Below are 14,064 nucleotides of genomic sequence, written 5' to 3' on the forward strand. Positions count from 1 at the left end.
CTATTGCTATTGCTATTAAATGGGTTTCCCACAGAATAGAATAATTTATTGGCCAAGTGTGATTGGATACAAAGGGAATTTGGCTCTGGTGCATAAGCTCTCAGTGTACATACAAAAAACAACGTATACAATGATAAGATACCAATGGAGAAGATAGTAGAAAAGATGAGAAGGTTAACAGTAATACAGCCATACTACATGAGTGAATAGAATAGAATAGAATAGAATAGAATAGAATAGAAAATACAACACATTCATCAAGAATCATAAGATACAACACTTAGTGATAGTCATAGGTTATTAATAAGCAACCAAATTATACTAGGAAACAAAACAATATAAATTTTAAAGATACAAGCAACATGATTATAGTCATATGTGGAAAGAGATAGATACTAGGAAGGAAGAGAAGAATAATAGTAATAGTCTTAATAGGTAATATGACAGTGTTGTGGGAATTGCCATCTTTTTCGGAGTATAAAACACCCCCCCCTAAAAGAGGCTGAAAATTTGGGTGCATCTTATACTCCAAATGTAGCTTTATGGAAGCTTTTTTTCAGCCCTAATGGGATATTAACGAGTGAAGCGATCTTCCATTTCAGGCAAAGCATGGGAAAGCAGAATATTGCGTCACTTGTTAACATCTCATTAGGGCTGAAAAAAAGCTTAGAATATTTTTACTGCAGCATACTGCTGGAAAAATTTCCCGGTTCGTTCTAGCTGGGAGAAGTTGACAATGAAAGATTTGAAGACTGCCTTAAGAGGTACTTCTTTTGTACAGTTTCTGTTTTTGGGAGATAATCCTCCTAAGGTCAAGGCAGAGAGTTCCTGTCACTATGTGATTTCTATTATTTTGGGGATAATCCCTTTAAGGGCAAGGCAGGGATTTTTTTGTATCAGCGCTGGGCTGGCTTTCTTGACTCAGCTGTGTCAGCCAGGGAGCAACAGTTGCCTCACAGGCAGTATGGAATAAAGAGTGCAAGATCGTTGTTCCACAGGTAGAGTTCCTCAGCTACCTTATTGATGTCTCTGAGTTACACCCTACACAAGGAAAGGTCTAAAACATCCAGGAAGCTCTCACATCCAAGAACAAGACCAAACTCCAGGCATTCTTGGGACTTCTAAACTTCTACAGCATCTTCTTGCCACACAAAGCTTCCGTAGCTGAACCTCTCCATTCTCTTGCTTGACAAGATGATGTCTTGGTCCTGGATAGTGGTGAAATCTAATTTTTTTTACTATGGGTTCTGTGGGGGTGGCTTGATGGGCATGGCTTGGTGGGCATGGCTTGGTGGGGACATGTGACTATGTAGTCATGTAACTGGGGGATCAAAAGATAGAAACTCACTTTAACAATGTCCTGCTGGAGCAGGGTTGGACTAGATAGCAATAGCAATAGCAGTAGACTTATATACCGCTTCATAGGCCTTTCAGGCCTCTCTAAGCGGTTTACAGAGAGTCAGCATATTGCCCCCAACAATCTGGGTCCTCATTTTACCCACCTCGGAAGGATGGAAGGCTGAGTCAACCCTGAGCCGGTGGGATTTGAACCGCTGAACTGCTGATCTAGCAGTAGCCTGCAGTGCTGCATTTAACCACTGCGCCACCTTGGCTCAGATGACCTCCAGGTGGTTCCACCACAAAACCGCGGAGTACAAAATCGTGCTCGACGAAAGCGCGCATTTGACGTCATCACAGCGCAACGAAAACATCGCGCTGTGATCGAAAAATGTAAAAATAAAGCGAAAACCTTACCCTAACCCCCCCAAACCTAACCCTAAACCTAACCCTAAACCTAACCCTTAACCTAACCCTAAATCTAATCCTAAACCTAACCGTTAACGTAACGCTAAACCTAACGCTAACCCTTAACCTAACGCTAAACGTAACCCTAACGCTCTAAACCTAACCCTTAACCTAACCCTAACCCTAACCCTAACCCTAACCCTAACCCTTACCTTTATGTGAATCGGCTTGGTTTAATTTTAATTTTATTTCAATTTTTAATTTTTTTCGTCGCGCTGTGATGACGTCACATGCGCGCTTTCGTCAAGCGCGATTTTGTCCTCCGTGCTTTTGACGGGTCACGCTTTCTACAGCATATAAAGAAGGATGTTGCATTTGTTTTAAATAAAAAATAAAAAAAATTATTTAAAAAAAACCTCTGAATGGACTCTGCCAGAGACAATCCCGGATAAGGACACGCCAGCTTAACCACCACAAACAACAGTACTGACAAGGGACTGTGGTGATTCATAGATGCTTGCTGACTCGGTTTCTCTGGTGATAGAAGCACCAGTTACTGACCCCTTGCTGCTACCGCAAGCTGCACCTGAAATAGCATCCTCCACTTCACCTAGTTAAGGGCCTGGAGCTTCTGGTCTTGAGATGGAACCTTGTAGATCAGGATGGACACATCGCCATCCTGCCTACCTAAAAGACTACATATATTAAATTGTTATTTTGATCACCATAATGCTCTGTCTTGTTGGGGATATATATCTATATATGTATTGTATATAGTTATCAGTTGAAGTTCTCAGTCTGGTCCTCTGTTGCAGCGGGAAAATACTCTCTCCTGATTGGTTGTGGGCTGACCAGCTTCCCTATAAAAGGAGCTTTGTCAGCTAGAGAGCAACAGTTACCTCATAGGCAGTATTGGATAAAGAGCTCTTAGAAATCACTCTGGCCTCACCCACATTCTTCACCCAGAACATAACAATACCTGTCCTGTTTTGTTGCTGTACCAAATCAGACATTTAGAGAAGCACAAATGGCAGACTCAATAATTCTTCTGTAGAACTACCATATTTTTCAGAGTATAAGACGCACCAGAGTATAAGACACACCTTAATTTTTTGGGGAGGAAAACAGGAAAAAAAGTTTCTGTCTACCAGCATCCATCAGTATTAATTTGACCAGTGTCCTTGCAGCAAACAGTCTGGTCAGCTTCAGCAAGTTATTGCAGCCTGATTCAGCAGGAGCAGCTGATTGGCGGGTGGAATGCCCTCAATCAGCTGTTCCAGGCTGCGAGGATTGCCACAGACCATTGCTGCCTCTGTGTCTCACATTTTCAGGTGGTTCCAGGCAGCGGGGATCCTCACTTCCACTCAGATTTTGAGAACAAATTTTTTATCCAATGAAAACAAACCCTATCTCGATATGCATATTTAACTGGAGGGGGTGAGATGGGGTATGATTTTCATGGAGGCAGAAGAGGGACTTGGCACTGAAGGCTTCACTCCCGAGACACCATGTCTTCCTACCTATAATCATAGGCATTGAAAGCCTGACTTTCTCACAGCAAGACCCGATAGAGACACAGCACTTCAGTCCTTCTGCGTGCTGTCATCTCATAAACACATTGACAGACTGAAGCAGCAAAGGCTCAGATGTTGCCAGACTGAAGCAGCAAAGTCTCAGAAGGCTTGCTGGGAACAGCAAGCCCACTGAGCCTTTGCTGCTTCAGTCAGAGCCTGATTCCCGAAGCAGCCCTGGGAAGTGCAAGGGTTGGGACTCTGTTGGCGAAGTGGGCACTGTGCAGGAGGTGTAAGGCAGTTGCCATAATCTCTGTCACCTGGAACGCCTTCATTTCAGATCCGCCACCTTCCACATGCCTGGTTGAAGACCCTCCACCCTCTTCACTACATATTCATACAACAGGACAGCTTTATCATGACAGCCATTCGAATGGACAGTGAATTGCCTCAGCTTCCAATCGTGCTCCACCTGGATGGGGAAGCCGCTACCGCCAGGCTTCAGTAGGTTGAGTGGAGCCATCTGTGCCATGGAGGAACCCCCCACCTCATGCCTTCCACCCCCTCTTCGCCGCCACCAGCTGCTTCGCCTTTGTCCACTTGTGGTGGGGAAGGGCTCGGAGGGGACCCTGGGTAGGGGGAAAGAGAGCATGGAATATGGGGGTCCATCACCCCCAATCTTGATCAAGCAGTCGTTGCAGGCCAGCTGCCAGGAGAGCGATCTGTTCAGTTATCCAGCCAGGAAACTTCATAATGGGAAGAGTAGAGTGGGAAACCCTTGCAGCTGTGAAGTTCGCACTCAGCGACAGGAGCCAAAGCAACCTTCCACACACCAGATTTTTGGAATTTGGAAAGAAAGCATTTTTGGGTGGCAGTGCCACAATTCCCTCCCCTTCGTTTCAGAGCCGCTGCCTTCTGCACGCCCCATTTTTAAAATCGGGGAGGGAATCACTGCTCAGCCTCCCGCTTCTCCAGATGACCCAGATGGAGGTTGGTCAGCTTCTGCTCCTGGCCTGACGGATCTGGCCAGGAGGAAAGAGAAGAAGGAGCTTTTTTCCCTTTCCATTCCAAAAATGTGGCATGCAGAATCAGCCTCCGACTGAGGCAGCAAAGGTGCAGGGGCTTGCTGGGAACGGGAGATGGATCTGGCCAGGAGGAACGCATACCCTGTTTTTGCAATTGAGGAGGAAAAAGAGTGTTTCAAGCGACAGGCGGTTCCAGGCTGTAGGGATTGCGGTGCAGCCTGGAACAGCCCACTGCCTGAAACACTCTTTTTCCTCCCAGATTGCAAAAATGGGCCATGTGTTCCTCCTGGCCAGAGCCATCTCTTGGGTCAGGAGAAGAAGCCGACTGCCCTCTGCCTGGGTCATCTGGAGGAGTGGCAGGTGAAGCAGATGCTGTGTGAAAGGTTTAAGGCAAGGCGGCTCGCCGTTCTGCCTACCCCTTCTCCAGATGAATCTTCTGCTCCTTCTCTAGATGATGCTTCTGCTCCTGGCCCAGGAGATGGATCTGTGATCTTCACAGCTTGGAACCACCCATCTTCTGAAACTCTTTTTCCTCCAACTGCCCTTCATCTCGGTCATCTGGAAAAGGGGCAGATGAAGCAGGTGCTGCACAGGAGGCATAAGGCCCACCACTTGGCCTTCCACTTCTCCAGACAACCCAGGCGGAGGGCAGTCAGCTTCTGCTCCTGGCCTGGGAGACAGATTTGTCCAGGAGGAACACACGCCCCATTTTTGCATTCAGAGTATAAGACACGGTTGTACCACAAAACCGCGGACGACAAAATCGCGGTCGACGAAAGCGCGTATGTGACGTCATCACAGCGCGACGAAAAAGATCGAAAAATGTAAAAATAAAGCGAAAACCTTACCCTAACCCCCCCAAACCTAACCCTAAACCTAAACCTAACCCTAAACCTAACCCTTAACCTAACCCTAAACCTAACCCTAAACCTAACCCTTAACCTAACGAAAAACCTAACGCTAACCCTTAACCTAACGCTAAACGTAACGCTAACGCTCTAAACGTAACCCTAACCCTTAACCTAACCCTAACCCTAAACCTAAACCTAACCCTTACCTTTATGTGAATCGGCTTGCTGTAATTTAATTTTTATTTCAATTTTTCGATCTTTTTCGTCGCGTTGTGATGACGTCACATACACGATTTCGTCGACCGCGCTTTTGTGGAACGCGGTTTTGACGGGTCACGTAAGACACACCCAGATTTTCACCCTCTTTTTTGGGGGGAAAGGTGTATCTTATGCTCTGAAAAATATGGTACATCACCAGCTCCTTTCTGAGTTAACGCAAGAAGAACATTTTTGTTTTGCCCTTTTAATGATGATTCTAATGGCCCTTTTCAAATCCTGGGAGATTATAAAACCCAGAAACTTGAAGGTCCCTACTGTTGATACTGTGTTGTTTAATACTGTAAGAGTTAGAAAACTGCAACCTGCTACCTTTATTTTCTGCACTTCTCTCAAAACATTGCATGCTATCTATTCTGATGTTTGCCTTTTTTTTTCAGAACATGATATTCAGCATCCATAATTTTTAGGGGGTACATAGGCATTCTTGGGAACAAATATGTTGGCAATTGCTTATTTTCCATGCTGAGTAAAACATGGGATGGGGGAGAGAAAAATTACAAAGGGGTATCTTCAAAAATAACCCACCAATTTGCAATTATCCTTAAATGTACAACCTCCACTAATATGGAGGTTATGTAATTTTCAATTGCCATTGTAACATCTTGTAGGAAGGATTAGCATTTCTCCTTCAAAGTAGCAATTGCTGATCATAAATGTTCTGTTAAATAACTGGGGAGAAGTATTGACATTTTGCCACCAAAAGTGCCACATACACAAATATACTTACCTGCACAGTGCTTGCAGATCACCACACACAAATTGATGGAAGCCCAGTCAGGGTTTAGTGCATGGCAGTCAGCACAGAATCTGTTAGCTTTGTTAGACCAGATCTTCTCGGCTACCTCATAATCATACAAAGTCTCAGCAATAGAGTTCTGAAGCACTTCCATCCATTCTTGCTTCTCTTGGTCAGACTTGGCTCCAAAACTAAGGAAATGCATGAAATTATGTAAGGCCTAATCAAAAAGCAAGACTATTATAAATACTCTTCTTGCAGCATCACAAAACATTTCAAGGTTGATACTGGTGATGTAATAATTTAACAAATTGTCCATTAGTATACAAAGAAACTACCTTTGTATTTGTGTTTACACGCTAAATGTCTGAAATGCTTTGTCATTCCAACCAAGGTGATGAATTTCTACAATGTGCATTAATTCCCTGTCTCAGGTTGGAGAGAATAAAACCCAATTCAGACAGAGAGCATTCAGCTCTCCTGATGCCATTCAAATGGTGTTAGATATACCTAAACATATGCATCTGCAGGAAGAAAATATGGAAACCAACACAAGTACTGTATGAATCTATGCATGAAGATGTTCCTCCTGGATGCAGTTGCACAGAACATGAAGATGTTCGCATGAATCTGACTATATATATATATATATATATATATATATATATATATATATATATGTATGTATGTATGTATGTATGTATGTATGTATGTATGTATGATGTATGTACGTACGTACGCACACATACATATATATATACACACACACACACACATTCACACACATACACATACATACATACATTACATACATGCATACATACATACATGCATACATATTCATATAAAGCAAAAAATAGACTACAGCCTACTTCTTGATAAAATAGAACAATGTGCAATAGACAGTACCACCATCAGATGGATTTGCTGTTGACTGACCAACCATACTCAGTGGATAGTCTTCAATATAACTACATCTACATGGAGGGAATCATGAAGTAGGGTACCTCAGGGCTCTGCAATGGGGGCAATGCTCTTCAACATCTTCATTAATGATGTAGATGAGGAGATAGAAGGGAAGCTCGTCAAATTTACAGATGACACCAAGTTGGGGAGAATAGTTACCACTTTGAATGATAGACTCAAGATTCAAAAGAATATTGACAGACTCCAGCATTTGGCCCTATCCAATTAAATGCAGCTCAGTGATGAGAAAAGCTTCTGCATTTAGGCAAAAAAACGAAATGAAGAGATATAGAATAGGCAATACCTGGCTCAACAATAGAAACTGTGACAAGGATCTAGTTATGCTGCAGCTGCCAAAAAAAGTATTGTTGTTGTAGGTTGCATCAACAGAGGAATAGTTTTAAGATCACAAGAAATGATAGTATCACTTTAAACTGCACTAGTGTAGCCACACTTAGAATACTGCATCCAGTTCTGGTCAACATGATATACAAAAGAAGGTGAGACTCTAAAAAGTGTGACAAGAAGAGCAGTAAAGAAGACATGGAGTCCAGACCCTAAACTGTATGTTGAACAGTTAAGGGAACTAGATTGTCTAGCTGTGCTCCCCTGCTCCCCACACATACATATAGCAAGACTTCTACAGGTGGTTTATTCAACCCCCACCTCCAAACAGGTCCTCAGAAAGCACATCTGTTGTGCAAGTCCAGATTCCAAGCTCAGTACTGCAAGAATCACTGAGTAGCAGAGTCCAAGGGACACACACAAAGTCCAAGAAAACAGTCCAGGAGTCAAACAGGCTAGGATACAAAGTGCCAGGATACAAGGCACCAGGACACAAGGCGCCAGGACTGGGCACATTGCTTCAGCAACACTCAAGTCCTCAGGTGGGGTTAAGTAGGCAATGCCGGTGCAGCCCTTCATAAGGCAAGGTTGCCTCCTCATTAGTAGTCTAGCTGACCAACATTGTGCCCACCTCCTTTCTGTTCTTTGTGTCCTTGGATCAGGAGGAGGTGTACATTCCACTTCTTTCTCATTGCTAAGCTGCAGCAGTTGCTCCCAGTCCTTGGCTGGAGGCTCCTAGCCAACTTGCTGCAGCTGTGGCTCACTTCACTCAGCCTCAGCCTGTTGCTAGTCCAATTGACTCATCTGAGGCTGCTTTATCAGACTAACATTTTCTGAGCCCCAATCCTGATCAATACTCGCTCTGTGCTTTCCTATGCAGACTCAAACTTACCCTTCTCCACTGAATTTGCATCTGGAGTGGAGTCTGGGGATAGATCCATGACACTAGCTTTTCAAAAAGAAGGATTAGGGGTGGCATGATAGGGGGTCAACAAATAGCAATAAATTTAGGAATAGTATTTATAGACTTACATACCACCCCATAGTGCTTTACAGCACTCTCAAGTTTTAACATTTTTATTGAGTTATAAAATACAATAAGATACAAAATACGAAAGTAAATAGGAAAACATTGGGGAGGAATTGGGAGAAGAAAAACGAGTAAGGATTAGGAAAAGGAAAAAGAAACATTGACTTCCATCTCTCTCTGTTGCAATAAAATAAGGTATTAACATCAAATCACAGCCTTTTGTTTTTTCATAATAATATGAGCTAGCCATTTCTATAAGGATCTATCAGTCTAATTAGTAAAACCCAAAATTAAAGTTTTAATCTGTTCCACTTCAAGCACAAAATTCAGAAGCAGTCTCCATGTGGAAACATAGGTACACATATTCTTTTCTTTAATCAAAATAGTCAATTTTGCCATTTCAGTCAACTCCATCAGCTTCTGCAACCAGTCGTCCATGTTAAGAATTGAAGCATCCTTTCATGTTTGTGTGTACAATAGTTTTGCTGCTGTCAACATATCTATAACAAAGTTCCAAAAAAAATTTCCAAGTCTTTTTCCCTTAGGTCCAAATGGAAAATTTCTGGTTTCATCTTTATCTCCATTTTCAATATTTTCTGTATTAAAATATGAATGATACTCTGAAATTTCTTTGCTTTATCACACTACAGCTCTCTCTGAGCAGTTTGCAAAATCAGCATATTGTCTCCAACAATCTTGGTCCTCATTTTACTAACCTCAGAAGGATGGAAGGCTGAATTAATCTCAAACCCATCAGGATTGAACCCTTCTGTAGGCAGAATAAATCTACAATACTGCATTCTAACCACTGTACCATCATGGCTCCAAAACCCCTGAGGGCAGGACAAGATGCAACAGAAGAAAGCTTGTTAAAGAGAAAACCAACTTAGAATTAAAGAGTCATTTCCTGGTGAAAATGATTAATCAATGGAATAGCTTGCCTCCAGAGTTTTGAATGCTCCATCACTGTAGCTCCTTGCCTGGAGCAGGAGGTTGGAGTAAAAGACCTCCAAGGTCCCTCTCAGCCTTATGATTCCATGACTTTTATTCTGCAGAACCACTGACTATCAAAGCAGAAACAGTTTTGGAGATTTGCTTTTTGCAGGAAGTGTAGATCAAAATCACTGGAGAGCTTCAAGAAAAGATTGGGGAGCCATTTTTCCAGGATGGAATAAGATCTCAGAACTGCCCAGGTTTTGGTCATGGTAGCACCTCCACAGTAAACTGAACAAAATTTGTGTCCTTGGCAATCTCCTTGTCAACCAACCACAGGTACACTTCACTAGTCCTCCCATACATCTTCTTCCATCCTGCCCCGCTGGTTCCCTGCAGACTCCCTTACAGTATGGGGTTCCCATGGCACTGTGTTAGAACTGGGTGCTATTTCAAAGTAGCGCCAATGAATTGTGGTTTCTCCCAATGTGATGCCTGCTTCCAGGAAGGCATCATACAATCTCTATAGAGAAAGGCTGTGCAGTGGATCAGGTGCTCCCTGAAGGAGATCTACAAAGAAGGTAAATAGATTGAGCTGTAATAGGGGTTATGGAGAAGGGCATGGGACCAGTAGGGTGGGAAGCAGGCCCAAGACTTGGGAGATTCTGTGCAGGAGAGAAGTGGAGCATGGGATGCTTCAGGGGGTAAGAAGGTATTGGGAGGCCCAGAGCAGCATGTTGAGGAATTGCTATACTGCAGGCCTAGGGCTAGGGCTCCCAGGTTCACTTCTGAGATAGCCATGCTCCATTTAATGATCACAGCAGGGAGAACAGGGATTGTGGTCATGAAGCAAGGTGATCACATGGCTCCTTGCTTAATGATCACTATGACGTATGACCATAATAGGCAGGGTCTATCACAATCGTAAGTCAAGGACTTCCTGTACATTGCTATTCTTCTTTTCTATTTCTTTTTCCTTCTTAATTTCTTTCCATTTCTCTTTCTTCCCCATCCCCTGTCAAATAAACAATTCTGCCAGAGGGAACAGCCCATGGAATTATATTCTCTTAAGGATTTTCCTATGATGAGGCAAGGAATTTGGAGCAAGCTTTTTTCCCTCTTGAGGAAAAATATGTAGAATGAATAAGGCAATAATTCTACTGGTTCCTAGAAGATAAGAACATTGTTGATTTATCCTTTTGAGAATCACCAAAGAATTTCCCTACTGGCTTCTGAAATGACCTAATAGTCTCTGGAACAATACCTCATTTCTCACTGAGATAGGTATATGGATCAGAATCTCTGCATTTCAAAAAAAAATATCTAGAGGCTTGCAGCTCTTTTCTCTTCAAATAATATCTCTATTCACTGTCCAAGAAACCATTATATCAGTGCAAGGCTTCTAGAGGTATTTCACTTTAAAAAAATAGAGAAAGGCCTAACCGGAGCACATCTCTCAAAGCACCCAAAGAAGCACAAAAATTGATGTGCTTTCTGCTCATGTGATGTTAGTGAGAGTACACTTGACTTACAACCATTTTGTTTAGTGACTGTTCAAAGTTACAAAGACAATGAAAAAAGTGACTTGTGACCATTTCTCATATATCTCACATGATATTGCAGCATCATGTGATCAAAATTCAGTGGCTTGGCAACTAATTCATGTGATCATCTTATGTGACCTGACACACAAAGTCAATAGGGAAGCCAGGCTCCTTTAACAACCATTTGACTAACTTAACAACTGCAGTGATTCACTTAACAACTGGGGCAAGAAAGGTCATAAAAAGGGGAAAAATCACTTAAATGTTTCACTTAACAACAGAAAATTGGGGATCAGTTATGGTAGTAAGTTGAGGACTAGCTGTAATAGTCTACTGTTTAATAGAAGATGGGTACTTCATTTTTTAAATTTCTGTTGTTGGTAAGCAATATAAAAGATGGGGTCCCGAGTGAAATTCTTGGGTGGATAGAGGGTTTCCCTAATGCCCAGTTATACCAACCCTCAATGATAGCCCTGCTATAGCAGTTGAATGTTCTTTTTTGCAGGACCAGTTTGTGTTACCTGAAAATCTTGCATGGAGTGATGAGTTCAAAATTACGGCCTTTAGCATCTCGGATAGAAGAGTGGTGCATGTCAATCAGACAGATGGCAACGCCCATTTTAAAGAACTGTGGATAAAATATGGACAGGAACTGCTTTATATGTATAGCAGAAGAATGTGATCTGAAATTTACAAGATTAATTTTAAAAATGCCCTCTCTTTTTGATGAAGAAAATAACAATAGAATAAATATTGATATTGTGAACTGTGATCCTGCAACTTTTACTACCAACAGCTTCAACTGTTCATAGAGACTATTTTTGTCCTAGTCTGACATTATTGCTTGGTCCCACTTAAAGAAACATTCATCTGTCAATGTAGGGGGAAAAACTACAATATATGAAATGTATTTATAAAGAAATCATTAAAATCATTAAAAAAAAAACTTCAATCAGTTTCCTAAAACTGAAAGCCTTAGATGCTTACTTCCTCTCTTTTGTACAGCCACATCTCACTCAGGATGAGAATTACAAACAGTTTGGATTTATAGCCTTTGAGTTCTAAATAACCACGCTTTTGGAGATGTGTGCTGCTGCATGTTGGGGAACAAAGATTTTGCTTGTCGATGACTTTCTGCTGAAGAGTGCTGCACCATTCATTCCGCTGGGCTATAGAAATTATAACAAAAGATAAGAAGATTACAAGTATTTCTCAGAATGACTTCTGATATGCAAACCTTCAGGAAAAAATCAGGTCTTTCTACATTTTCTCATTTCCAATGAAGATGGAAAAATAAAAAGGAGTAATGAGAAACAAAAGTGCTGCCTGAAAAAAGAGAATAGTGATCAAGAAGTAGCAAGAAGAGAAGAAAGGCACTTTGGGATCAGGATGAGATTTCTCACCTTCACTTTCAGCTCGGAAGACAAAAATTCTGTGTTTAGTGATGACTTGGAATTTGTTGTCCTTAGTGGAGCGCACCATGTCAATAATATAGAGAGGAATCAATCCTTTCGGATACGGTTCCTGCAACAGCCCAGGTGGTTAGTGATTTCTACTTTCACATTCTCCTCATAGAACTTTCTTCCTACTCAAAGTTAACCCAGTTTTTAAAAATATTTTTTCAATGAATATTTTAACATTATATATATTTCAAGACATGACTTTAGATATTGAAGCATATTGTCACAATCCAACTTAATATCCATTCCATACTTGGTAAATAGAATGAGTAATAAAAAGAGGAAGACTTCAGAAAAGAAGCACACATCTAAGAAAATATGACATGTTGTAAAAGATAGCAGAACTGTAACTCACAACCTTGATTTAGATCAACTTTCCACTATAATTTCTCCAATCTACATAAGTTAGGATCAATCTTCTTTTTTCAGTAACCAGAATCTAATTATCTCCCACCTGCTCCATGGAACACATGTAGTGGCTTAATATTAATTTATGTTATACTGTTCGCACCTTCTCATTGTTAAAATACATGAGGTTTTTTCCATCAAATCTGACAAAACGTCGTTGGAAGACATAATTCCTATGGAGAATGAAAGGAAAATGCCTTAAAAGCAGAACTGTTCACTAGGGACATGACAATGTTTATTAAAGGGCTGATGGGGAGCTCAGCTATAAAGGTAGTCCTTGACTTACAACCTTAATTGAACCCAAAATATCTGTTGCTATGTGATACATTTGTTAAGTGAGTTTTGCCCAGTTTTGATTACCTTTCTTGTCATAGTTGTTAATGAGTCACTGCCGTTGTTAAGTTAATCACATGGTTGTTAAGTGAATCTGACTTGCCCATTGATTTTGCTTGTCAGAAGGTCACAAAAGGGGGGTCACATGACTCCGGGGCACTGCAACCATCATAAATATCAACCAGTTGTTAAGTGTTCAAATTTTGATAATGTGACCATGAGGATGTTGCAATGGTCGTAAGTGTGAAAAACTAAGTCATTTTTTTCAGTGCTTTTGTAACTTTGAATGGTCACTAAATGAACTGTTGTAAGTCAAGGACTGCCTGTATTTGCTTTTAAAACTATAGGTGAAGAAGGTCTACAAATAGTATTTGTTTAATCACATGCAAATATATTAGTTTATTAAAAAGAATGTTATTAATATCTCTGTTTTTTTAATAAACCTTACAATGATATCTTTATTACCCTTAGATCAGAATTACTAACTTTATAATATGATGTATAATGTACACATAGCAATGGCTAATTTTCTTACAAAAAGCAAATTTAGGTGGGACTAACTGAAAATAAGAAGTTGGGAAGAAATAAAAGATAGGGTCCCTTCAGTCAGTCACCTACCCCTGTGGAGAGAGCTTGTCCAGCCAGCCACTGATAACAAACAGCGGCTGCTCTGACAAAGAGGTGTAGCTGGCATAGGGAGAGATGGTCAAATCATCATAATTTTCAACAGAACATATAGGATCAGAGAGCCTGAATGGGGAACTGTTGAAGCTTTTGAAGTCTGTTGAAGCTTCCACGGTAGAGTCTCCCTCAGTCTCATTCTGAGCAATGCAGCTGATGATACCAGCTTCCCTCTTAGCAGATGGACTCTTATCTTCTCTCCTGGGATTTCTGTCA

The 14,064-nt window shown here is 41.3% G+C and overlaps 1 protein-coding gene across 1 annotated transcript in view; it reads right to left on the reverse strand.

The window, feature by feature from the left end:
* The window catches only part of ARAP3 (ArfGAP with RhoGAP domain, ankyrin repeat and PH domain 3), a 131,155-nt gene that overhangs the window by 94,504 nt on the left and 22,587 nt on the right, over positions 1-14,064 (reverse strand). Inside the window, exons 6-11 of the mRNA XM_087721843.1 lie at positions 13,786-14,064; positions 12,938-13,007; positions 12,370-12,490; positions 11,954-12,135; positions 11,488-11,594; positions 6,140-6,339 (exon numbers count right to left, since the gene is read on the reverse strand). Of these exons, the coding sequence (XP_087577969.1) occupies positions 6,140-6,339; positions 11,488-11,594; positions 11,954-12,135; positions 12,370-12,490; positions 12,938-13,007; positions 13,786-14,064 (959 nt within the window). The remainder of the gene's footprint in view (positions 1-6,139; positions 6,340-11,487; positions 11,595-11,953; positions 12,136-12,369; positions 12,491-12,937; positions 13,008-13,785) is intronic.

The sequence above is a fragment of the Thamnophis sirtalis genome, unplaced genomic scaffold (genome assembly GCF_051295495.1).
Source record: "Thamnophis sirtalis isolate CommonGarterSnake01/CBP01778 unplaced genomic scaffold, rThaSir2_p1.2 scaffold_8, whole genome shotgun sequence".
NCBI classification, from domain to species: Eukaryota; Metazoa; Chordata; class Lepidosauria; order Squamata; family Natricidae; genus Thamnophis; species Thamnophis sirtalis.